Source organism: Conger conger, chromosome 16 (genome assembly GCF_963514075.1).
Source record: "Conger conger chromosome 16, fConCon1.1, whole genome shotgun sequence".
Taxonomy (NCBI): Eukaryota; Metazoa; Chordata; class Actinopteri; order Anguilliformes; family Congridae; genus Conger; species Conger conger.
Genome location: NC_083775.1, coordinates 34660190 through 34688158, shown reverse-complemented (window position 1 = coordinate 34688158; position 27969 = coordinate 34660190). Strand labels below are relative to the sequence as shown.

The 27969-nt window shown below is 41.4% G+C and overlaps 1 protein-coding gene across 1 annotated transcript; it reads right to left on the bottom strand.

Moving 5' to 3' along the window:
* Positions 1–55: 55 nt before the first annotated feature.
* On the bottom strand, positions 56–27912 carry LOC133114188 (NACHT, LRR and PYD domains-containing protein 3-like). The gene is made up of 13 exons (XM_061223357.1): positions 27891–27912; positions 24612–25897; positions 24352–24533; positions 23944–24261; positions 16521–16694; positions 14353–14526; positions 12943–13116; positions 10675–10848; positions 9201–9374; positions 7572–7745; positions 1951–2103; positions 1277–1323; positions 56–654 (listed from the first exon to the last, which is right to left on the bottom strand). Exons 1-13 carry the CDS (start codon positions 27910–27912, stop codon positions 56–58), a joined length of 3651 nt encoding a protein of 1216 aa, XP_061079341.1.
* Between the last annotated feature and the right edge of the window lie 57 nt (positions 27913–27969).

Below are 27969 nucleotides of genomic sequence, written 5' to 3'. Positions count from 1 at the left end.
CTGATTAAATGTACTTCTTGTGAGAGTGTGTGTGTCTGTGTGGGCATGTGTGTCTCTACTCCAGCTGGCACAGGGACATGGAGGAGTTATACACACGAAATCCAGCACAGACGGGTGTGTGTTCAATGAGGTGTGTGTGGAATCTGTGCAGGAGGGTCAGTGTGTCTGAGTCAGAGACACTGTAGAAGGACAGAGTACCAGCCAGTCGGTCCACACACACTCCTACCTTGTACACTCGTCTACCAGCACTGTCGTCATCATCAAACAAGCCTTCTATGCGGTAGGGGGAGGGTGGGGTAGATATGGGTGTTCGGTTCTTGTTGTGATTGACAGAGTATCTGTGATTAAACCACATCAGATTCCAGGAGTTTTTATTCCATCCAAGCCTACCATCATAATCCTCTCCTTTCCTGCTGATTTCATTATATGTCACTGCTATAAGAGCCCATCCCCCCTCAGACACACTGAACTCAGCCTCCCAGTAAAAGGACGTATGCACACTCTCTCTGCACATGAACTGGGACTTGTAGTCAAATCTCTCTGGATCGTCAGAAGGCTCTTCTGTCTCCTGTGTGTGTGTCACCTTCCTGTTCCTCTGAGACAGAGACAGCATTTTGTGCACTGTGTCTAGATCCAGTGCCATCTGACAGCCATCTGCACAGCACAACCATTAAAGAGATTAATTATCATTATTAATATTCACCTCATCATGATTGTAAAAGCTGTGATAGCATCTGTGTGTTCCTATATACTCAGTGAGCACTTTATTAGGTATTTATTAGACTTCTGTCTTCTGCTGTTGTAGCCTATCCACCACGTTGTGTGTTCAGAGATGCTCTTCTGCATACCACTGTTGTAATGTGTGGTTATTTGAGTTACTGTCACCTTTGACCCATCTGGCTCTTCTCCTCTGACCACATTAACAATGTGTTTCTGCCGCAATTCACGTCAGCAATTTCTGAGAATAATCATTCCATGATCAAAGTAGCTTAGATCACATTTCTTCCCCATTCTGACATTTGATCTGAAAAACAGCTGAACCTCTTGACCACGTCTGCATGCTTTTATGCATTTAGTTGCTGCCACATGATTGGGTGACAAAATATTTACATTAACAAGCTGGTGTACAGATCTACCTAATAAAGTGGTCACTGAGTGTACATACTGTATGTGTTTCTGTTTGTGTGTGTTTGTGTGCAAGATAAATCTTATACACGCACACACACATAGCAGAGTGTGCATCTCTGGAAAGTATTCTGTGTCGATACAGACTCACATTTCCTGGGTCCTGGTTTGGTCCTGTTCTCTCCTCCATGATCCACACTGTAAGAACAGAAGAACAGAGTGTGTGTGTGTGTCTGTGTGTGTGTTGTGGTGGCCCGATCAGAGCAGGGCTGATGACGGAGGCAGAAAGACGCAACGCCAGTGTGGGCTTAAGCAGTTTCAGCCTAAAGACGAACAAACTCCCACAGAGAGAAACGTGGAGGAATTCCTGGAGGAAACCCCGCGACCGAAACTGACACGTGAGCATATCTCTCCTTCTGTGAGCCAGCTAACATTGTCCCGCTCTACCCCCTAGAACTGAATCCCCTACGGAGGACGGCTAGGCTGGGAAAGCGGGCGGTCGAGACCGGGGAGACGGAGACAGAGCGACCCCGCCCCCAGACAAAGACGGACAAACGCTGTTGCGTGGATGCCGATTCTTTTTGTGTTTTTTCGCTGCCTTTTTGGGGTTCCTAATTTTTTGGCCGCTTGCATTTTTTTTTTAAAGGAACCCGGTTTTTTGTTCTGGACAATTGAACTCTGCCTTAAAGGCCCTTATTGAGAATAAATTAATTTTTATTCACCCATTTTTATTCTGTTCTCTCTCTCTCTCTCTCTCAACCAGTGGGGCACCACAGTGTGAGAGAGAGTTGTGTGTGGGGCAGTGTTGAAACTTTCTATACTTACAGCAGTGTGAGTGTGTCCAGTTTAGCAGCAGTCAGCCCTGAGTCTCCCGGGTGATTGTATCTCAGGTCCAGCTCTCTCAGGTGGGAGGGGTTTGAACGCAGAGCTGAAGCCAGAGAATCACAGCCTCTCTGTGTGACTCTACACCCTGACAGTCTGCAGAGAGAAGGAGAAACACACCTTAGAGGACATTAATATAAAGAAACAGGGTTGTGTGTATCAAACATGATGGGCCTCATGCAAGAACCACTCTTACAAACTTATTTGTTGTTAAATAGTGTGTATGAGTGATTTAAGACAACTTGGCATATTCACCAATCTTCTCGTATTTACAATTTGTTCTAAGGTAGGAACAACATTTATGAGTGGTCCCACCTGTTGTAGGAATCATGTAAACAACACATTACATTCATTTTATATGGAGAGGCTTGTAGTGCGTGACGCCCGGATGTGCATGACTACAGTGGCGGCAGCTATTTATGATGGGCCCTTCCTCTGACAAAAAATGCCAACCAAGATGCAGGTATGCGCACAAAAATGCATATAACCTATGCAAGTGTGTGCGCGCACACACACACACACACACACACACACACACACACACACACACAGCACCATTAGACAGATATTTTACGTACAATACTTTGGATTTTATTTGGCTCATGTGTAACTGTGGTTATTGGGACACAGGCTACATCGTTTGCAATACTTTACAACATTTGTATTAATCATGTCAGAACCATGGACCAACGTGGATGGTCATAGAATCAAATCAACAAGTCAACTAACAATATTTGGGATGTTTACATAACTAAAGCTTAAGCCTATGCTACTTGTGTCAGTATCAGAGGAAAAGCACAACACAATAAATTGACTGAATGTATTGTTCACTGTGTTCTTATGCCTAATTCACTGAATGCATTTTTTACAATAAAATATGAATTAATATATGAAAATCATTCATTTTCGTAGCTTTTGTTTTATCTTTCAACTTGTCATTATTATTTGTATATTAACAGTATATTTATATTTATTGCAGGTACTTATTCTTATTATGGACGTAACTCCTCCTCCAGTTGTTAAAACTAAATGGACCTATTTGTTATGTACGGTGCAGGGAACCCAGACGCAGACCACAGGATAATCCAAAAGAGTAGTTTTAATGTCCAGTAGTCACAAGCCAAGAGATCCAGTACACAGCCAAAAACGAAAAGCAAAAGAATGGTCGAAAAAACAAGCGAGAGGTCAAAATCCAGAAAATTACAGGGCGAAGGTACAGCAGGGCAAAAGCAAAGTCGAAGTCAAGGCAAAGGGGTGTCTTTCAAGAATCTCTATAACAAGGCTTACAATCAATCGGCACTTATCAAGATCAACGTTCTGACAACGAAGCATACTGAGACTGAGGTTTAAATGGCGGGGCAGAGGAAAAGGTGGGCTAAACAAATGGACAACAGGTGGGGAAACACAATAGGGTAATAACATAATAACGGGAGGGAGACGAAAACGCGGACCGGATGCACGAAACAAAACATGTAAAACATACGGCTCCGGATTAGGGAGTATACATTTGCATAGTTAGAAGACGTAGTGATAGTTAGAGACAGGTGCAAACACTTCGCTGAAACTAAACGAGTAATCAGGGATAGCATAGGGAGGCGGAGTTATAGAACAGTGCAGAAATACTAAGAGATAGCGTTAGTGAGTTAGTTACGTGAATATTTCTAAACTACCCAATAAAAGTGATTGTTAGTTAGTTAGTTAGACAGACAGTAAGTGTATTAATCGGATTAGTACTGTACAAAACCTAGATTAGTAGTAGTTAGTAAGAATCGTGCTTTACAACATTTAACTATCAAGAAAAAGCAGGAAGTAAGAATCGCGAGTTTAGAAAAAATGTTGAACCCCGAAAACTACCGTAACCACCCGAATAGTGGGGCACGCAGACAGGGGAGTGACTAGACTGATAAACATTCAGACGTAGACATAACAGGGGAGGACAATAGAGAACTGTAATGGGAAAACATAAACCAGGTACTATGAGAAATGAATGATAAACAAGAATAAACATGAAAACATACAGAACAAATACAGAAACATTACACTATTTGGTTGCTTCCTCTTTGTTAAGGGATACAATTTATATAACATAAGGTTTTTTAAAACAGCCCCCTGACTTGCGCGTGAAGTACATTTACACACTTATGACTCATGCTAATGAATGATTACAAGATGGAGCAATGTAAGAATGAAGTTAGCTCACATTAACGTTACTGCATTGAGCAAAACAGGAATCTAGGGTGTGGAAATATAGGTTAAGAGACGTATAGATGGACTAGGTTAACCCCAATACAGCTCAGCTGGATATAGCATGGCTACGTCCTACTTGCTAGAAAACGTTCACGTTTGAGCCAAATGTAGCCAAATTTTCTCCTGAAAAAGTAAAGTAGGTTAACGTTACATCTAGCTTGCTATCCTACCTGCAAGGTGCGCTGAGTGCAATGATTGCGATGGGCAACTGCTAAGTGTGTGTGCGTGTGTGTGTATAAGATCTCTCTTACACACAAACACACACACATAGAAACACATACAGTATGTACACTCAGTGACCACTTTATTAGGTAGACCAGTACACCAGCTTCATTCATTCGTTCTTTCATTATCCTAACCCGCTTATCCTGAACAGGGTTGCAGGGGGCTGGAGCCTATCCCAGCATACATGGGGCGAAAGGCAGGAATACACCCTGGACAGGTCACCAGTCCATCGCAGGGCACACACACCAATCACTCACACACTCATACACTCACCGACGGGGATTCGAACCCTGGACCTCCTTGCTGTGAGGCAGCAGTGCTACCCACTGCACCATCCGTGCCGCCTAGTACACCAGCTTGTTAATGTAAATATTTTGTCACCCAATCATGTGGTAGCAACTAAATGCATAAAAGCATGCAGACGTGGTCAAGAGGTTCAGCTGTTTTTCAGATCAAATGTCAGAATGGGGAAGAAATGTGATCTAAGCTACTTTGTCGGGTGCAATGATTGCGATGGGTAACTGCTACTGGGAACAGAGCAGCAGTTTAGCGATTATTTTTCCAAAAAGCCATCCAGTTTAGGTAGTTTTGCTAACGTTTCCTAACGTTTTTTTATCGTTTCTTTTCTGCGACCCACCTTTGCACACTAGGCAGCTAAATAGCCTTCAACATTTTATGCACTAGACTAGCTATTATCAACACATGATCAAGACAGTTCACATTGGAAAACAGCAAACATTTCCCAGCAGCACTCTTGGCATATCAGAAAATAACACCAACACCAAAAGAATTAGCCTGCCACAAGTTGTTTCTTTGAATAGTTTAGACATTATAGCGTTTTTAGGTAAAATAGACACACAGTATAAAATGAGCATAATCAAATATTGTACAAATAAATAACCATGTAATTGTAATAACCATGACCGAGATGAGTTTGCTTATTTAAGGATATATAAACACACACCAATATTGTAGCATATGTAGTTATGTTACTTTCTGTGGAGTGGATAAAATATAAAAACCTGAAAAAAAACACACACAAAAAAAAACGGGCGTACATGTACAATAATACATGTAGAGACATGGGCCCTCTTAGATCAGGGCCCGCCCAAGGCCTGGTACGATATTTTAGTGGACTGCTTAGAAACTTTATCAATGGTCCGCGGCTGCCACATTGTTATGTTTTGCCAAAACCAATGAACCGCAGTCTACCCAATGAGGTGTTATACACATTCTACAGCTGAACATAAAATAGTTGGACTGTTTGCAGCATGTTCTTCATGTTAGAGAATGCATAAATGTAAATTATTTGATTTGATGCTTCCCAAAAAGATGTTTTGTACAACTGTTGTCCTATTTAACCCTCCTATTATGTTTGGGGTAAATTTGGCCCAATTCAGTGTTTGGGATGTTACAAATCATCAGTTTTTGTAAATGGATACCATCCCATTTTTTTAACGGTTATCCGTGTAACCAATACTGTTTATGACCACTAGGGGTCATATTTTTATATTATTTTTTATTTTATTTTATTATAAAAGTTTTTTAGCTGTACTGTAATTTAATTGCATTTTCAAATTTTATCATGGCCCGTCAGATAATAGCCTGTTTGCCAAATGAAAGATTTACATTTACATTGACACCGTGCAGTGTAACCTCACAGGTAGGCCTATGAAAGTCTGTAGGCTACATTACATTACATTAATGGCATTTGGCAGGCATGGCATCTTATCCAGAGCGACTTACAGTTGATTTTAGATAAAACAGGAGACAATCCTCCCTGGAGCAAAGCAGGGTTAAAGGCCTTGCCCAACAGCTGTACAGATATTATTGTGGCTAAACCGGGGATTGATCAAGCGACCTTGCAGGTCCCAGTCATGTAACTTAACCACTACGCTACAGTGGCTATGATGGAGAACCCTGCTACTGCGCCTCATTCCTGTCCCAGTGCTCCCTGATATTCAAACTACAGCTGGCTACTTTCCCCACTGAATGCTCCTGAGTGGCTAACATCATCACCCTCCTGTCCGGCAGAGGCCTTGAGTGGGGAACCGCCTTTTGGGACTCTTTGGCTCTTTGCCTCAGCCATGAAGAGGGTATTCAACCGGGCTGTCTCAGGACCTGCTGTATCACGTGAACTCTTCCGGATCCACCAGGGCGTTCGTTCTGTCTCAGATTATTCCATTGAGTTCCAGACCCTGGCAGCCTCGGCTGTTTGGGGGCACACCGCCCTACTAGGGACTCCTCCAGCCTCTGTCTGTTCCCCATCGCCCCTGGTCCCACGTAGCCTTGGACTTTGTTACCGGTTTACCGGTTGCCTTACCGTGGTGGACTGCTTTTCCAAATCCGTCCACTTTGTCACCCTACCCAAGCTACCTTTGTCCAAGGAGACCGCAGAGCTGTTCCTGCACCTTTTCAGCCTGCAAAGCCTACCCCTAGGGGTAACCTCAGCCCGCAGTTCTCCAGTCAATTCTGGAGAGCCATCTGTATGCTCAGAGGTGCCAAGGCCCTACTCTTGTCAGGCTTTCACTCACAAACCAAAGGGCAGACAGGGCGCAGAAAAGACCCTGTGCGACATGGTGGAGAAGTTGCCATCCTCCTGGGTCCTGCATTATATTCTGCCTGACTTCTGTAGCAACCCGTTTTGTTTTATACCACCAATTATTTGATTATTAGTTTTCTTCAAAAGAGGTTTCACAACTGAAGTTTTAAAAGCCTTGTGAAAAATTCCAGTTTTTAAAGATGTGTTGACCATCTTTAGAGCAGTTGTGGAGACACTCTTAAAAACATTTTTATAAAACTTGGTAGGAACAGGTCGAATTTTAAAGAGCTCTGTCCATTAAATGTTTGTTATATTCTAATACTCTTAATACAGAATATTAAGAGTATTCGTACTTGGAACTGTCTGTGAAATAAAATTATTATGCAAATTGATCTCTGCTGGGTGAAATAATTGCAATCGAGCGATCATACTACAATTGGGACAGCCCTAGTGGAGTGAACATTAAATAGAACTCTAATAGTAATGTTTCTAGTCATATTCAGGCCCTTTTTGATTTAAGTTTTATATTTAGGTTTATGTTTTTTCTCACCCCAGTCTTTGCAGTTTACAGTGTGGGTCCTCCAGTCCAGCAGAGAGCGCTCTCACTCCTGAATCCTTCAGCTCGTTGTCTCTCAGCTCCAAATCTCTTAGCTCTGAGTGAGGAGAATGCAGGACGGAGGCCAGAACATCACAGCAGCTCTCTGTGAGATTACAGCAACCCAGGCTGTGGAGAGACCACACACACGCACACACACACACACACACACACAAATAGTTCAAATTCACTGCTGATTGTGACATGTGACACTGTGTACTTTGACAGTTGATACATACATGTATTTGTACAAGCATCAAGTATTCTGACTAATCGTTAAAAGTGTAAGCCTAAATCTAATTGGCTTTATTTCCCAAGAAAAATCATTTGAAGACAATTCAACTCAAGTTTTGTAGCCGACTAGATCTCTGAGATCACTGTCGTGCACTAACATGTTAGGGCAGCCTATAGGGCATAGGGCAGCCTGTAGCGTAGTGGTTAAGGTAAATGACTGGGAGACTGGGAGACACAAGGTCGGTGGTTCTAATCCCAGTGTAGCCACAATAACATCCGCACAGCTGTTGGGCCCTTGAGCAAGGCCCTTAACCCTGCATTGCTCCAGGGGAGGATTGTCTCCTGCTTAGTCTAATCAACTGTACGTCGCTCTGGATAAGAGCGTCTGCCAAATGCCAATAATGTAATGTAATGTAATGTTTTTCAGTCTACATTTTAAAAATGCTTAAAGTAAAAGCCATTAGCTAAATAAAATACTGTTATTATCATAATTATTTTCCTTTGTCTTCCTAATCTTGCAACCATATTCAGTTGCCAAAATAAATAAAGCATAACTGAATAAAACTCTGTTACTATTTTTGGCATAAGTTTTATATACATACACAAAGGTGAAATGACATATTCAATACAAAATTGCACTCTTCCTGAATTTAACTTGCCAAAGTAACAAGTTATGTTGTTTATATGAAAAGGCTCATTTTAAATTGGGTTTCTCAAGATACATTAGGCCTAATTAATGACTAAAATGTATTTTCAAAAGAGAATCCAGACAAAGAAATTAATTTAAAATGTAGTTATACTGGAGAACATATCATCACATCATTATTACTTTTACTTTTATTTTATTCTTTCTACAAGTGTAGAAAAGGGTATCCCTAACTAACTAAATAACTTGAAGATACTTTGAAATATTTTAATCAGTAGTCTTGTCTCCCTCTTCAAGTTTAAGTTTACACTCTGATAAAAAAATAAAATGACCAGAGGATTTAAATCAGTGGTCTGTTAATGCTGCCTTGATTGATTCCAATTACTCAGTCATATGCATTTAACTGCATTAAATCACAGTATAAGCAACGGTTATTTAGAAAACACAAATAACACATTTTACTTTTTATGCAGTGGGCTCCAGAAATATTGACAGCCTTGATAAATATTCACAAAAACAACTTGACCAAAGTCTGATATTTTCCAAATAAATTGGTCAGAAGAGAGGGATGCGACAAATGTGGACAAAGAAAGAAAGGTGGTTGAAAGAGGAACAGAGAGAAGGGGCTTTTTAACATTTCACTAACTGCATAGAGCTGTAATCACTCATTCTGTTTAGTTCACACAGTACACAGCACTACTCACCCAAGTCTCTGTAATTTACAGTTTGGACTCATCAGTCCACCACAGAGCAACTTCACTCCTGAATCTCCCAGGTTATTATAGCTGAGGTCCAGATCTCTCAGGGGTGAGTTTGCTGACTGGAGAGCTGAGGCAACAATATCACAGGACTTCTCTGTGATGTCACAGCTGGTCAGTCTGTAAAGAAGAGTTAATATACTATAGCTTTTACAGTACAATGAGATATACACTCAGTGACCACTTTATTTGTATTTATTAGACTATTTTTTTAGACTTATTGGTCTTATGATGCTGCAGCCTGTCCAAGTTGAGTTTTGACGTGTTGAGAGAGGAGCTCTTCTACATTCCACAGTTGTAACGTGTGGTTACTGACACCTGCCTGTCAGCTTGAACCAGTTCTCCTCTGACGTCTCTCATTAACGAGGCATTTTTCCCACAGAACCACTGCTCACTGTTTTTGCACCATTCTCTGTATATTTCTGAGACTGTTGTGTGTGAAAATCCAAGGAAATCAGCCATTTCTGAGATATTCAAACCACCCTATCTGCCACCAAGAATTATTCCACGGTCAAAGTCACTTAACATTTCTTCTCCATTCTGATTCTGGTTCAAACTTTTATGCATTGAGCTGCTGCCACAAGATTGGCTGATTAGATATTTGCATTAACAAGCAGGTGTTCAGGTCGACATAATAATGTGGTCACTGAGTGTATATCAGAGAGCTTGCAGCCTTGTTTCAGAGAAAGCACCGCATTGATGTAATGTGAATTCTCCCCATCCTGCATGTATCACAGTGGTCCTTTCCTCAACAATTTTGTTTATTTTAGATTGGCTGTACTGAACAAACAATTTTGCAAATCAAAAATCCATCTCATAACTTTTGTGAGACTTGGTCCGAAGATCATCTGTGCCAAATTGGGTAAACTTTTTGTACTGTGAAAATAGTACATTTACACCTTTCCAAAAAATGAAAATGAAAAGTTGCCATGTCTCTACCTTGGGACCTCTCACGGTATTACCTTTTTTTTTTTTTAAAGCAAACAGATCACCAGTTATTAGCCAAAACACATTCTTGCTTATTGCAGAGCCCACCAGTGGTGAAATGACTCACAGTTTTTGCACGTCCAGAGAAGCCAATTCAACAAAGCTATTTTCAACAGAGGCTGAACATTCCAATTTAAGCTCTAAAGCCCCCAACAATACTCACCCCAGTCAGTTGGACAGAGCAGAATCGAAACTGGAGATGACGTTAGTTACGTGCTTAAATCAAAATGACCCAAAACTAGTGACTGTTAGTTAATTAGACAGACAGTTAGTACCATACAATATCTATGTTAGTCGTTAATAGTAAGATTACAAGAACATAACACTAAAAGCAACAGGCAAACCAGTGCAGAGAAGCAAATTCAACAAAGCTATTTTCAACAGAGGCTGAACACATTCCAACTTAAACTCTGAAGCCCCCAACAATGCTCACCCCAGTCTCTGTAGATTACAGTTTGGACTCATCAGACCAGCACAGAGCAACTTCACTCCTGCATCTCCCAGGTTATTGTAGCTGAGGTCCAGATCTCTCATGGGTGATGTTGATGACTGGAGAGCTGAGACCACAATATCACTGGACTTCTCTGTGAGTTCACAGCTGTCTAGTCTGCAAAAAGGAATTATTATATTACAGTAGTAATATTTGGTATCATATTATATAAATCGAGCCGAGAGAAGTCATTCTTTGGTTTGACAAATATTATTACCCATCAGGGAGAAGAAACACAAAGGTTGTCAACAGAAGGAAGAGCAAGGTGGATTTGAAAAAAATGGATTATCTACGAGTTTGTTTGGATCACTGTGTTCAGTCATATAACTTTCTCATATTTAAATCAGCATGAGCCAGTGAGCTGAGAAATACCAAGGGACAATGAGAGGTCCAAACAAGAGGATTACTAGCTATGAGGTTCTTTACAACAAAAGCAGCTAATTAATGTTGTGGCACCATGATTACTGTACTGTTACACTCAGTGAGCACTTCATTTGATATTTATTTGACTTATTGGTCTTCTGCTGCTGTAGCCGATCGGGTTTAACGTGCTGTGTGTTCAGAGATGCTCTTCTGCATACCACTGTTGCAATGTGTGGTTTTTTGCATTACTGTCACCTTCTTGTCAGCTTTGACCAGTCTGACTCTTCTCCTCTGACTTCTATCATTAACAACATTAACAACTGCTGCTCACTGGATGTTTTTTTGTTTTTTTGCACCATTGTCTGCAAACTCTAGAGATTTTTGTGGCGGAAAATCCCAGGAGATCAGCAGTTTCTGAGATAATGAAACCACCCTGTCTGGCATCAACAATCATTCCATGGTCAAAATCACTTACATTTCTTCCCCATTCTGAAATTTTGTCTGAAAAACAGCTGAACCTCTTAACCATGTCTGCATGATTGTATGCATGTAGTTGCTGCCACATGATTAAATATTGGCATTAGCGAGCTGGTGTACAGGTCTACCTAATAAAGTGGTCACTGAGTGTAACCTAACCGGTTATATCCTAACTGTTTTGAGTGTAAAGTCTTTAGCTCACTAAGAAGTGGAAAGTGGATAATTAAAGAACAAAACATTATCTCCTCGCAGTTACTGACTTCCATTTGGCATCATAGCTGGCTAAATCACTACTGAAATGTCATATCCATAAGTGAAACCTCTACTTGATTAGTAATGCATAAATCTGAGTATTAGTAGGAATTTAAGTTATAAATTGGCTATGTTTGAACTGAAGTAGCCCAGAGCTGTGCAAATTGATCTTGGTTGGCTGAAATAATTGCGATCAAGCAATCATACTACAATTGGGACAGCCCTAAAGTGCCTTGTCACAGTGGTCCTTTCCTCAACAATTTGGTTTGTTTTTGATTGGCTGTACTGAACAAATGGTTTTGCAAATCAAAAATCCATCTCATAACTTTTGTGAGACTTGGTCCGAAGATCATCTGTGCCAAATTGGGTAAACTTTTTGTCAAGTGAAAATGTTGCATTTACACCTTTCCATAAAATCCATTATGGCTGCCACATCAATTAGGTTGACATGAAAAGTTGCCATGTCTCTACCTTGGGACCTCTCATGGTATTATAATTTACATAAGTAAATAAGTTACATTTTTGCTTATTGCAGAGCCCACCAGTGGTTTTTGCACGTCCTCAGGAAGGGGTACTGAGTCCATGTACCAAGTTTAGTGTTGATACATCAAAGCATTGCTTAAATATGACCTCACTTCCTGTTTGGTGATTTTGCGGCCGATTTCGATTGGCTGTGATGGACAAATGCTTCTGAAAATCCAAAATCCATCTCATAACTTCTGTGAGGCTTGGCCTGAACATCATCTCTGACAGATTTGGTGAAAGTTGGACAACATTTGTGGCCTGTGAATATTTTTGGAAGCTTTTTCCGAAAGTCCAATATGGCAGAAATTGACAGTAATGGGTGCGATGAAATGAGGTTTTAATCTAGACTGGAACAGCCAAAAGTCCAAGGCTAGCATATCAGGGACTCAGGGCCTCAGGGCTGTAGGGAGTTAAATGATCACTCATATCATTGAGCACCAAACCATGTAAGGTCTTGCAGCAAATTTATAAATCTTTTAAGTGATTCTAAAAGCAACAGGCAAAACAGTGCAGAGAAGCCAATTCAACAAAGCTATTTTCAACAGAGGTTGAACACGTTCCAACTTAAGCTCTAAAGCCCCCAACAATGCTCACCCAAGTCTCTGTAGATTACAGTTTGGATTCATCAGTCCAGCACAGAGCAACTTCACTCCTGAATCTCCCAGGTTATTGTAGCTGAGGTCCAGATCTCTGAGGGGTGAGTTTGATGACTGGAGAGCTGAGACCACAATATCACGGGACTTCTCTGTGACTTCACAGCTTGCAAGTCTGCAAAGAGGAATTAGTATATCACAGTTGTAATATTTGGTATAATATTATATAAATCGAGACAGAAATTATTACCCATCAGGGAGAAGAAACACAAAGGTTTGTCAACATAAAGAAGAGCATGGTGGATTTGAAAAAATTGATTATCTATGAGTTTGTTTGGATCACTCTGCGTTCTGTCATAAAACTTTCTCATATATAAATTAGCATGAGCCACTGAGCTGAGAAATACCAAGGGCCAAATGAGAGGTCAAAAGGAGACCTCTCATATGAGGTTCTTTACCAACAAAATCAGCTAATTATTATTGTGGCACCATGATTACTGTACTAATACACTTAGTGAGCACTTTGTTAAATATTTATTAGACTTATTGGTCTTCTGCTGCTGTAGCCTATCTACTAAAGGTTTTGACGTGTTGTGTGTTCAGAGATGCTCTTCTGCATACCACTGCTGTAATGTGTGGTTATTTGCGTTACTGTCACCTTCTTGTCAGCTTTGACCAGTCTGATCCTTCTCCGCTGACTTCTCTCATTAACAACATGTTTTTGCCTGCAGAATTGCTGCTCACTGGATGTTTTTTGTTTTTTGCACCATTATCTGCAAACTCTAGAGACTGTTGTGGGGGGAAATCCCAGGAGATCAGCAGTTTCAGAAATAATCAAACAACGCTGTCTGGCACCAACAATACTTCCTCAGTCAAAATCACTTACATATTTTCTCCATTCTGACATTTTGTCTGAAAAACAGCTGAACCTCTTGATCAGGTCTGCATGGTTGTATGCGTTTAGTTGCTGCCACATGATTAGTACAGGTTTCATCTCTAGTTTAAAAATGTCATGGTGTTACTGAAAAATGATGCTGTTCGCAGAAGAAGTTATGTTTTACTGTTAGTGAGTGACTGTGTGATAACACCTGCTGGGTATAGTGTAACTAGGCCATTTAGGACTAATTGTTAGTTACATTGTAGCTTACCTCCGTGGTGTCACCGCTTTTATGTTAGTAATGCATAAACCTGAGTATTAGTAGGAATAACTTGGCTATGTTTGAACTGAAGTAGCCCAGAGCTGTGCAAATTGATCTTGGTTGGCTGAAATAATAGCAATCGAGCGATCATACTACAATTGGGACAGCCCTAGTGGAGTGAACATTAAATACAACTCTAATAGTAATGTTTCTAGTCATATTCAGGCCCTTTTTGATTTATGTTTTATATTTAGGTTTATGTTTTTTCTCACCCCAGTCTTTGCAGTTTGCAGTGTGGGTCCTCCAGTCCAGCAGAGAGCACTCCCACTCCTGAATCCTTCAGCTTGTTGTCTCTGAGCTCCAAATCTCTCAGCTCTGAGTGAGGAGAACGCAGGATGGAGGCCAGAACATCACAGCAGCTCTCTGTGAGAAAACACCAACCCAGGCTGTGGAGAGACCACACACACACGCACACGCACACGCACACGCACACACACACACACACACATAGTTAAAATTCACTGCTGATTGCGACATGTGACACTGTGTACCTTGGCAGTTGATACATATGTAACCAGTGGGTCATTGTGAATAGTACTTCCGGGTTATTTCCCGAGTAGTTGTTTACATTTTGCCACAGTAGCTACCAGGAGCGCAAGCTCATTCATTGCACAGCTGGCTTTGATCTCGTAATCATGCTAATAGCAACGAGGATAAAACCAGGAAGAGGCAGCTCGTGGAAGGTTTGCTCGTTGTTCATTCTGGAATCCATTTGCGGGGAATAGATGGGAATTCTGGCGAGGTGGGTGAGCTGGCGCTTGTGTAAGGCATGTTAACTTGGGTAGTCTAACTAAACATTGTATGCGTTAACAGTCGTTAAATCTGAAGTGTGAACTGCAAGTCTTAAGGTGCAAGGCTTTAGGTGGCATAATCTGGTCTTTTGCCATTTTCAGTGTAACCGAGGGTCACACATGCATGTATTTGTACAAGCATCAAGTATTCTGCCTAATCCACAAAAGTCTAGGACTAAGTCTAATTAGCCCTATTGGCCAACAAAAATTATTTAAACATTTGAAGGCAATTCAACTCAAATTTTGGAGCCGACTAGATCTCTGTGGTGCACTTTGCCTCATCTAACATGTTTTTCAGTCTACATTTTAAAAATCCCATTAGCTAAATAAAATACTGTTATTATCATGATAATTATTGTCCTTTGTCTTTCTAATCTTGCAACCATATCCAGTTGCCAAATAAAGTATAACTGAATAAAAGTCTGTTACTATTTTTGGCATACATTTTATGACACCTAATGTATCATGATATCATACACGAAGCTGAAATGACTGCATTCAATACAAAATTATACTCTTCCTATTTAACTTGCCAAAGTAATGCGATGGTAATCATGATGACACTTTTAAATCTGGCTGTTAGTGGAGCTGGTTGATAACATGGCAATTGGCAGCTCACTCTGAGTTGTTTACTGTTACCTCAATTAATTATTTTAAAATATGTTGATAGTTACTGACCTGTAAAACACAATTATCTGAAAGTATTAACTTAGCTTTTATCAGTTCTTTTTCATCAAACAACATTCCCCTCATATTGGCAGTCATTACTGCTGCTGAAAATTTAGCATTTACCAATGGTGCTAAGTTAGCAAGCTAGCCAACCTAATCGTGTTGTAGTCAAGACCAAAACTGCCTCATTTAAGACCATGATTGTCATTTTGTCAGATTGCCACTGTAATTTCAGTCACATTTATTTGAAAGCTATGTTTTCTATTTTAAAAAGGTCATTTTAAATTGGGTTTCTCAAGATAAATTAGGCCTAATCAATGACTAACAAGCCTTTTCAAAAGAGAATCTAGACAAATAAATTAATTTAAAATGTAGTTATACTGGAGAGCATATCACATTATTACTTTTACTTTTATTTTATTCTTTCTACAAGTGTAGAAAAGGGTATCCCTAACTAACTAAATAACTTGGAGATACTTTTAAATGTTTTAATCAGTAGTCTTGTCTCCCTCTTCAAATTTAAGTTTGTACTCTGATAAGGTATAAAAAATAAAATGACCAGAGGATTTAATGCTGCCAATTGATTCCAATTACTCAGCCATATGCATTTAACTGCATTAAATCACAGAGTATAAGCAACGGTTATTTAGAAAACACAAATAATACATTTAACTTTTTATGCAATGGGCTCCAGAAATATTGACAGCCTTGATAAATATTCACACAAAAAAAACTTGACCAAATTATTATATTTTCCAAAACAATTATAAGTCAGAAGAGTGGGATGAGACAAATGTGGACAAAGAAAGAATGGTGGTTGAAAGAGGATCAGAAAGAACAGGCTTTTTAACATTTCACTAACTGCATAGAGCCATAATCACTCATTCTGTTTAGTTCACACAGTACACAGCACTACTCACCCAAGTCTCTGAAGTTTACAGTTTGGACTCATCAATCCACCACAGAGCAACTTCACTCCTGAATCTCCCAGGTTATTGTAGCTGAGGTCCAGATCTCTCAAAGATGAGTTTGCTGACCGGAGAGCTGAGGCAACAATATCACAGGACTTCTCTGTGATGTTACAGCTGGTCAGTCTGTAAAAAAAGAGTTACTACACTGTAGGAACTACAACTTCCACATTGCCACAGGACAATTCCGCGACATCCACCCCGCATGACGTCTAGCTTGGTTCAGCCAATCTCGTAATGGCGGGAGCAATAAACTTTCTCGTATAAGAGCAAGACACGTTCTTGGGATCGCTCTTCTGCTCTTTTCTCTTCTCTTCACTCTCTTCGCCCACATCTTCGACGCACCCTTTTTGGCCATTCGCTTCAGCTCATCTGCTCCGAGACTCGGACTGAGGCGGAATGCTGCACAGCGCACTACCAGGCCTACGGACACACCTAGTTACTTCGCGGTAACTTCGCGGCCTATAGCGAGTGGAAACTGGTGTACGCGGAACGCTACACCAGTTTACCCCTGCAAAGCTCACCAAAGAACAATAGCAACAAACAAGGGACCAACGAACATCCTTCCAGCAACCGAGCGGACCAGACAACAACGCGCCTCTCCAGGACACGCATTCACAGCATCATCGCGGCTCCTATAAGGACAGCACGTCTTTTGGATCCAGCAATGCGTATGGACTCAGTAAGACTAAACAAGCATTTGCAGGCATAGCCAGTGTTAGTTTAGTCTTAACTGTTATTTTGAATCTGTGTTTCTATATTTGCTTTGTCTTATCATTTGAATGTATTCTGTTAGCCGTGTATGTACGTGAATTTATTTGTCGTCTTTCGCGCATATATAGAGTGAACTACACAAGTAGTCGCTCTTCTCACAGCTAACACTGATACTCATCAAAACACCCAGAACTCTAGCTTACCCAAGCTAGCTACTCCCACTTTTACCTTTCCTTTGTTCAAGCGACACGCGCGCTTGTGCGCGCCCACACACGCACACACACACCCCCTAACTTCCCCTACTAATTCCCGTTAGTTTATCTGTTCTGTGTTTGTACGTTGTTTAATAAATATATTTTATTAAACCCCGGTGTCCATTTTGGAATCACATAGACATGAGAGCCGAGTTAAAGCAGTCTTTCGAAGAACTTCCAACCTTCAGGTTATCGGTATGTTTAATCATTAATATTGGTTAGTTTATTAATTAAAATACAAAATTTGTGGTTAGATATTTCTGATAACAGTAATTTTATGAGACTGATTACTTTTCGCAGTTATACTGCTACATAACATTAACTGGCGCCCTGGTTTCGTAGAGAGTAAAATCTCTACGTTATTTGGCGGCCCGTGCGAGGACCCTACATGATTTGGAGCCCCGTGCGAGGACCCTACATAATTTGGAGCCCCGTGCGAGGACCCTACATAATTTGGAGCCCTGTGCGAGGACCCTACATAATTTGGAGTCCCGTGTGAGGACCCCTACAACACTATAACCTTTACAGTATAATGAGATATACACTCAGTGACCACTTTATTGGTATTTATTAGACTTATTTTTCAGACTTATTGGTCTTATGATGCTGCAGCCTGTCCACGTCGAGTTTTTACGTGTTGTGTGTTCAGAGAGGAGCTCTTCTGCATTCCACTATTGTAACGTGTGGTTACTGACACCTGCCTGTCAGCTTGAACCAGTTCTCCTCTGACGTCTCTCATTTACAAGTCATTTTTCCCACAGAACCATTGCTCACTGTTTTTTCACCATTCTCTGTATATTTTTTAGACTGTTGTGTGTGAAAATCAGCCATTTCTGAGATATTCAAACCACCCTATGTGCCACCAAGAATTATTCCACGGTCAAAGTCACTTAATATTTCTCCTCCATTCTGATTCTGGTTCAAAGAACCTCTTGGCCATGTATGCACATTTTTATGCATTGAGCTGCTGCCACAAGATTGGCTGGTTAGATATTTGCATTAACAAGCAGGTGTTCAGGTCGACCTAATAATGTGGTCACTGAGTGTATATCAGAGAGCTTCCAGCCTTGTTTCAGAGAAAGCACCGTATTGATGTATTGTGAATTCTCCCCATCCTGCATGTAATACAGAGTGCCTTATCACAGTGGTCCTTTCCTCAACAATTTGGTTTGTTTTCGATTGGCTGTACTGAACAAAGGATTTCTAAAATCAAAAATCCATCTGATAACTACTTGGTCTGAACATCATCTGTGCTAAATTTGGTGAAGATTGGACAAAATTTGTGGCCTGTGAATTTTTTAAAAAGCTTTTTCAAAAAAAATTAAATTTCGGAAATTCATATTAATGGGTGCGATGAAATGAGGTTTTAATCTGGACAAAAGTCCAAGGCTAGCAGATCAGGGAGACATCTGAGGACTGTAGGGAGTTAAATGATCACTCATATAATTGGGCACCAAATCATGTAAGGCCTTGTAGCAAATTAATAAATCTTTTAAGTGATTCTAAATATGACGTCCGTTCAGAGACCCAAGCAGACCATTTATTCCAATACACACAGTGCCAAATCGAGTAGCGAAAAGGATGGTAAGTAAACAATCCAGAGTCAAAAATCCAAAAGGCAGAAGTGCAAAATTACAAAGGGATAAGGCAAGCGGGAGGTCGAAAAACACAAAGCAAAGGTCTCAAAACTCAGAGAGGCGACAAAACAAAAGGGCAAAGGCAAACTTGAAATCAGGCAAAGGTGCGTCTCAGGAATCTCAATCAATACAGGTTTACATAAAATCGGCACTGGAATGATGATCAACGTTCTGACAAGGAATCTAACAGAGACAAGTAATCTAAGGAGGGCTTAAACAAACAAACAACAGGGGAGGAACATGATAGGGTAATCTAACAAAAACAAGGGAAAAACGAAAACGTGAGCTGGGTCCACATAGACCAACACGTAATACAGACGGCTCCGGATAAAGGAGTGGACAATTGTATACAGTTAGGAGACGTAGTGATAGCGGGAGGCTGAATCAAAGCAAGTAATCAGTGAGAGAATAGAGAGTTACAGAGCAGAATCGAAACTGGAGATGACATTAGTAAATTAGTTACGTGCTTAAATCAAAATTACCCAAAACTAGTGACTGTTAGTTAATTAGTTAGACAAACAGTGCGTTAATATAATTAGTACTGGATAATATCTATGTTAGTCATTAATAGTAAGATTACAGGAACATAACACTAAAAGCAACAGGCAAACCAGTGCAGAGAAGCCAATTCAACGAAGCTCTTTTCAACAGGCTGAACACATTCCAACTTAAACTCTGAAGCCCCCAATAATACTCACCCCAGTCTCTGTAGATTACAGTTTGGACTCATCAGTCCACCACAGACCAACTTCACTCCTGAATCTCCCAGGTTATTGTAGCTGAGGTCCAGATCTCTCAGGGGTGAGTTTGATGACTGGAGAGCTGAGACCACAATATCACGGGACGTCTCTGTGAGTTCACAGCTTGCAAGTCTGCAAAGAGGAATTTGTATATTACAGTAGTAATATTTGGTATAATATTATATAAATCGAGCCGAGACAAGTTATTATTTTGTTTGACAAAAATTATTACCCATCAGGGAGAAGAAACACAAAGGAAACATAAAACATAAAGAAGAGCAAGGTGGATTTGAAAAAATTGATTATCTACGAGTTTGTTTGGATCACTCTACGTTCTGTCATAAAACTTTCTCATATATAAATTTAGAGTTGTTCCGATTCAATACTAGTATCGGAAATGCCTTGGATAGAGCCCAAAATGCTGGATCAGGTATCGGCGAGTATGCGAGTCTATGAACCAATCCAATATCACGTAATTTATCATGTGATGATAGCTCATTTACGCTACTCAGACAAACAAAAACATGCGCAGTGCTAGAAGAGTGCAACATTAGTCACAGCTAGCAAAATGTCAGCAATTTAGCAATATTTGACAATGGAAAATCCCACCCGTAAAACGGCGATGTGCACAGTATGTAAGGCTTTAGTTTCGAGGGGTGGCACAGTGTTGCCAATTTCAACACCAGCAATCTTATAAAGCATTTGAAGGCGCATCACGTGAAAGAGCATGATGAGTTCACCAAGGCAAAGTTGAGTTTAACATTCAAAAAAACAGTTTTTCCTGAAGCTTAAGTGGTAAGCTCTGTTTAAAATAAATGCTTGTTCACCACCATATTATTTCAATTTATATTCTCAACAATGGACAGTCACAGTAGCTCTAGGAAGCAATCTGGCCATTTCAGGGGGTTTAAAAAGCAGCCCCACAGGGGCTGAATGCTACAGTATTATAGTTATCAAAGAATTTCTGTACCTGTTGGTTGACGTATGGCTATTAGAATACACTGTAATACCCTTCCTTTCTAAACTAGCAATCAACAAGATACAGTAGCAATCTGCGGCCATCTGAGAGAGTTAAGAATGCAAACACTGCAGGGAATTCAATGCTACATTAGTTATCAAATAATTCCTGAGTCATTTAAATCTGTAGCTGTTGGTTTACTTATGGTTTATTGTATGATATTTCTTCATCCGTGTTTATTCATTGACACGCAAATTCAAACTACGGGCAAATTGAACATCGGTTTCCTAAATTTATCTACATGAAAATAAATAAAGCAATACATTATCATTAGGCTATTTGAAAAGCCAAAATTCCTTGCTTTCAGCGAAAAATGGACCACGTTAATCTCACCTCCACAATTTTCCCGCGCCATTCAAAATGGATTGCCAAAGTTTACCCTTACAATGAAATCTAATTGTACAGAGACTGGTATTGGCATAAAAAACAATCATTAGACCAGTCGCCAATGGTAAAATAGACCTGGTGGTATCATATGATATCAGGCAAATATTGCGTGACCACAAAATTTTGAGTGCTCAACCCTGTCTGTAACAAAGTTCTTAACAGCATGCCTGGACGTACTATAGGGATTTAACTACAGATTTCTGCAACTGTGAGGTTACACTTCAATTAGGCCATCTTTTTAAAATTATTATTCATTAATTTTTTCACACACAGGTATTGGATCGGTACTCAGTATCGGCCGATACGTAAGTTCAGGTAACGGAATCGGTATCGGGAAGGAAAAAATGGTATCGGAACATCTCTATTTAAATTAGTATGAGCCAGTGAGCTGAGAAAAACCAAGGGCCAATCAAGAGGATTACTAGCTATGAGGTTCTTTACAACAAAATCAGCTCATTAATGTTGTGGCACCATGATGACATGATGTGGCAACTTAGATATTTTTTTGACTTATTGGTCTTCTGCTGCTGTAGCCTATCTACTTAAAGGGTTTAACATGCTGTGTGTTCAGAGATGCTCTTCTGCATACCACTGTTGCAATGTGTGGTTATTAGCATTACTGTCACCTTCTTGTTAGCTTTGACCAGTCTGACTTCTCTCATTAAGAACATGTTTTTGCCTGCAGAACTGCTGCTCACTGGATGTTTTTTGTTTTTCGCACCATTGTCTGCACACTCTAGAGACTGTTGACATTGTACAACATAACGTTGTATTTTCTTCCAAACATGAGAGGAAATAAGGGCCCATTGGCTGTGCGGATCTTATTGTGGCTACCTCAGGGATTGAACCAGCGTGGGTGGCCTGTAGCGTAGTGGTTAAGGTGCATGACTGAGACTCGCACGGTTGGTGGTTCGATCTCCGGTGTAGCCACAATAAGATCAGCACATCTGATGGGCCCTTGAGCATGGCCCTTAACATTGCTCCAGGGGAGGACTGTCTCCTGCTTAATCAACTGCACGTCACTCTGGATAAGAGCGTCAGGCAAATGCCATTTCAAGAAAAAAAAAGATGCAATATTCAGCAAACCAGTTTTTATGACAGGCTGATTATATTTTTTAAAAGCCAAAGAGCGATTTCCATTTAAGGGGAGGCACCACAGGTGAAAAGGGCAATTGTGGCTGGATACAGTAGGTCAATTTTAAGATATTATAATATTTAACTTCTATAACTACTGTAGTTTTATAATATATATGAACCAATTATCAAAACAAAATTTAACATTGTGACTTATTTCAGCTGTGGCAAAGGTTTGATCCATCAAATTAATCTGCATATCAGTTAATTCAATATTTATTTGACAATTGGTGTCTTTGAAAATAAGTAGTAAATCAAATGAAATAAAATATATGCAAAGTTAGGTTTCTGTATTTGATGCTGCGTTTGTTCTGGGTTCAAAACATTAATGAGAGTAGTTGTGACACCTTGAGTCAGAAATCATATTATACAATGGATAGGTCCCGTCCATTGTCTCTATTGGTCAGTTTGTATTCCAGCCGTGCCAATATCCACGATACACGCATGGCTAAATAGAATCCTCACACATCTTTTAATATTACTTCTTTTAATATTTGTAGATCACCTTTATCTACTTTGTAACCGAAATTAACCTCACATTGTCATCATTTTGCCGATAGTAGCGTACCAAAGTAAAACTAAATTGGTGATTTTAAAGTGTCCTTTGACCTTCTCTTAGATTTGGAAAGGAATAGGATAGGAACGGAAAAAATACAGCTAAAGGCAACATCCTCGGATCGAAATACCAGCAAGACCACCAAACCCCGGCAAAGAAAATTATGAATCATAACGACACTATGAGTAATTTCAATAACTGCACGTTATCTGACAGTGCCCAGATAAACGTCTACAACAAAGACAAATTACTTGTTTGTCAGTGTCGTCAGGTGGAATGTAAACTAGCAAGCTAGCTAGCTAACATTAGTTAACATGGCTCAGGCAGTAAGAGCAGTCGTCTGGCAGTCGGAGGGTTGCCGGTTCGATCCCCCGCCTGGGCTGTGTCGAAGTGTCCCTGAGCAAGACACCTAACCCCCAAATGCTCCTGACGAGCTGGTCGGCACCTTACATGGCAGCCAATCGCCGTCGGTGTGTGAGTGTGTGTATGAATGGGTGAATGAGAAGCATCAATTGTACAGCGCTTTGGATAAAGGCGCTATATAAATGCCAACCACTTACCATTTAGTTGATATCTAACGTTAGCAATACCGTTGCTTAACAACCAATAAACTACTTTTCAGCAGAATAATAAATTTAGCATAAAACATAGTTCCATTAAAATACATTCATTTAAAATTTGTCTTGTCTTTCTTTCTTTCTGTGAAATTGTGAAAGATAAATGTGGTAGCCATTGTATAAAATCATTATGGAACTCGAAACTGTGGTAGATATCGTGGATATTGGTACAGCTAGGGGGTGTTGTGTCTAACCACCCTGCTAGCTGTCGTTCCATAACCCTTAAATAATTGTAACATATTTTCACAGTTTTATTGTGCTTTACTCTTAATACAAAATGCTGTCAATCATTAACATTATTAATGACATAATACTCACATGGCCTTCCTGCAGTCTCTGATTACTGGTACCAGTCTCTGACGACCTGCTGCTGATGTGTTGTAGGTCTTCAAATCAACCTCATCCAGGATCTCCTCAGACATCAGTAACACAAAGGCCAGAGCTGAACATTGGTCTGGTTCTAGCTTTTTATCAGAAAGTTTTCCTGATCTCTGGGAATTCTGGATTTCCCTCACTAGGGAATTGTTTTTAAGTTCATTCAGGCAGTGGAAAAGGTTGATGGTATTTTCTGATGAAGATTCCTCTCTGATCTTCTTCTTAATGTACTGGACTGTTTCCTCAATGCTTTGTGACATGCTCTTTGTCCATAGCCTTTGTAAAAAAGAAACAAATAAATGGTATAAAAAAGAAAAAATGTTTTTTTTTTTGTGTCTTTCTCCATCAAACCAGCTTCCAGTCAGTGTCAGTAGTCTTCCCAGGAGAGTCTGAATGGGGTCCAAAGAGAGGCCAAGAAGGAATCGGAGGAAAAGGTCCAGGTGTCCATTCTTACTCTCTAAGGCCTGATCCACTGCACTCCTGTGTAACTCGGACAGCTGCACCACTCGGTCACCCCCAGCCTTCTCCTCTTCCTCCTCCACATGAAGAAAAACAGAATCATCATCATAACCATCTTCTTCTTGGTATCTTCTCTTTCCTGATCCGAGTACATTCATGTTCCCTTTCACACATGAATGAAACGCATACAAGGCAGCCAGATACTCCTGAATGCTCAGATGCACAAAGCAGTAGACTGTCTCCTGACCTAATCCTTTTTCCTCTTTAAAGATCTCTGTGCACAGCCCAGAGTACACTGAAGCTTCACTGACCTCAATGCCACTCTCTCTCAGGTCATTTTCATAGAATATCAGATTGCCTTTTTCCAGCTGTTGAAAAGCCAGCTTTCCCAGTTTCAGAATGATTTCTGCATTGGAGTCCGGCATTTTCTCTGAGGTTTGGTCTGCATCTGAGCCACGATACTTCTGATTCTTCCGATCAGTCTGAATGAGCAGAAAGTGTGTGTACATTTCAGTCAGAGTTTTGGGCAGATCTCCACTGTCTGTTTCACCCAACATTGTCTCCAGAACAGCAGCAGAAATCCAGCAGAAGATTGGTATGTGACACATGATGTTGAGACTCCTGGATGACTTTATGTGTGACATAATTCTGCTGGCCAGATTCTGATCTCTGATTCTCTTCCTGAAGTACTTCTCCTTCTGTGGATCATTGAACCCTCGTACCTCTGTCACCAGGTGCACACACTCAGGAGGGATCTGATTGGCTGCTGCAGGACGGGAGGTGATCCAGAGGAGAGCAGAGGGAAGCAGATTCCCCTTGATGAGGTTAGTCAGCAGCACATCCACTGATGATGACTTTGTTATATCACAGCAGATCTCATTGCTTTGGAAATGTAGAGGAAGTCGACACTCATCCAGACCATCAAAGATAAATACAACTTTGACTTCATCACCTTCAAAACTTTTGATCTTTTCCAGTTCTGGAAAGTAGTGCTGCAGAAGTTGCATCAGACTGAATGCTCTTTCCTTCTTCAAATTAAGATCTCGGAAAGGAAGACTGAAAATAAAATCAATCTCCTGATTGGCTTTTCCTTCTGCCCAGTCCAGAATAAACTTCTGCACAGAGACTGTTTTCCCAATGCCAGCGATGCCCTTTGTAAGCACAGTTCTGGGTTTCTCTTGTCCAGGTAAGGGCTTAAAGATGTCGTTGCAGAGGATTGCAGTCTCCTGTGTAGCTTGTCTCTTGGATGCGGTCTCAATCTGTCTGACCTCATGTTCATGATTGACTCCCCCATGTCCCCCCTCTGTGATGTAGAGCTCTGTATAGATCTCATTGAGGAGTGTTTGGTGGCCCTGCTTTGCTGAACCTTCAAAGATGTATTCAACCCTCTTCTTCAGGTGAGTTTTCAGTGCCTGCTGGGCTTTTTTTAAAGATTCATCTGAAGGGGAAATATGAAAAATAATTACTTTTTAAACAACTTAAACCATTCAGCAGATTTCAAGAAGAAATAGTCATACATGTTTTAGTGCATTTTATTTGCAGTATTTTACACAACAACGTTACATACTTCTTCACTCACATGGTGGTACGCACCTCTCAATTATAATCCATCATAAATTAAACAAATTGGCAAAAACAATACACACCCCTCCGAGGAATCGCCACCTTAACGTGGTGGAGGGGTTTGTGTGTTTCGGTGATCCTGGGAGCTAGGTTGTCGAGGGCATTGTTAGCCCCCAGTAGGGTCTCCCAAGGCAAATTGGTCCTGGGGGAGGGGCTAGATTAAGAGCGATTCAAAGACTCCATGATACGGCCACACGATGACCCAGTTACTTTGCCCGGAAAAGGGAAACCGGGGCCTCCTGCTGGAACCAGACCTGGGAGGGGAGCTTGTCGCCGAGCGTCTGGTGGCCGGGCCTTATCCCATGGGGCCCAGCCGGGCACAGCCCGAACAGGTCACGTGGGGTCGCTGCCCTGTGGGCTCACCACCTGCAGGGGTCGGCATCGGAGTCGGGCGCTTTGCCCAACAGGCAGTAGGCAAAGGCGGGGATCAGGGCGTGCTGATCCTCGGCGTCGCAGACTGGTTCTGGGGAAGTGGAACGTCACCTCTCTGGTGGGGAAGGAACCGGAGCTAGTGCGGGAGGCGGAGCGGTACCAACTAGATATAGTTGGGCTCACCTCCACGCACAGTACTGGTTCCAGAACCAAACTCCTGGAGAGGGGCTGGACTCTGTTCTTTTCTGGAGTTGCTCAAGGTGAGAGGCGCGGGGCGGGTGTGGGGATACTCACAAGCCACCGGCTGAGCGCCACCGTGTTGGAGTTCCACCCGGGGAACGAGAGGGTCGCCTCTCTGCGACTACGTGTCGCTGGGGGGAAAGCTCTGACTGTCATTTGGGCTTATGCACCAAGTTCATTACATTACATTACATTATTGGCATTTGGCAGACGCTCTTATCCAGAGCGACGTACAACAAAGTGCATACCCATAATCAGGGCTAAGTGCAAAAGCAAAAGTGACCAAACTTAACTATCCAAATACTGCTTACCTAGCCAACTAAAAATACCGAAACACTACATAAATCACAAAGACAACAATTAAGGATCACAGGGAGGCAGGGAGGGATGGGAAGAGGTGCTGCTTGAAGAGGTGCGTCTTCAGTTTGCGCTTGAAGGTGGGGAGAGATTGTACAGTTCTGACCTCAATGGGGAGTTTGTTCCACCACCGTGGAGCCAGAACAGACAGTAGTCGTGAGCGTGAGGTGGAGGTTTGGAGAGGGGGAGGTGCCAAGCGGCCTGTGGAGGCTGAACGAAGAGGTCTGGCAGGGGTATAGGGTCTGATGATTTTTTGTAGGTAAGCTGGGGAAGACCCCTTAACTGCTTGGAAGGCTAGCACCAATGTTTTGAATTTTATGCGAGCCATGACAGGCAGCCAGTGGAGGGAAGTAAGCAGTTCAGAGTATCCGGCCTTCTTGGAGTCACTGGGCGGCATCCTGGAAAGGGTGCCACCCGGAGACTCCATAGTTCTGCTGGGCAACTTCAACGCTCACGTGGGCAATGACGGAGAAACCTGGAGGGGGGTGATTGGGAGGAATGGCCTGCCTGATCTGAACCCAAGCGGTGTTTTGTTATTGGACTTCTGTGCTGGTCATGGATTGTCGATCACAAACACCATGCTCGAGCATAGGGTAGCTCACAAGTGTACTTGGTACCAGAGCACCTTAGGCCAAAGATCGATGATCAACTTTGTGGTCGTATCATCAGACCTGCGGCCGTATGTCTTGGACACTCGGGTGAGGAGAGGAGCAGAGCTGTTAACTGATCACCACCTGGTGGTGAGTTGGATCAAGTGGCCGGGGAGGCTGCCGGACAGACCCGGTAAACCCAAACGTGTAGTGAGGGTGTACAGGGTGTACAGCGGGAGTATGGGGTACCAGGGCCGTTGATACGAGCCATCCGGTCCCTGTATAACCAAAGTGAGAGCTTTGTCCGCATTCTCGGCACAAAGTCAAG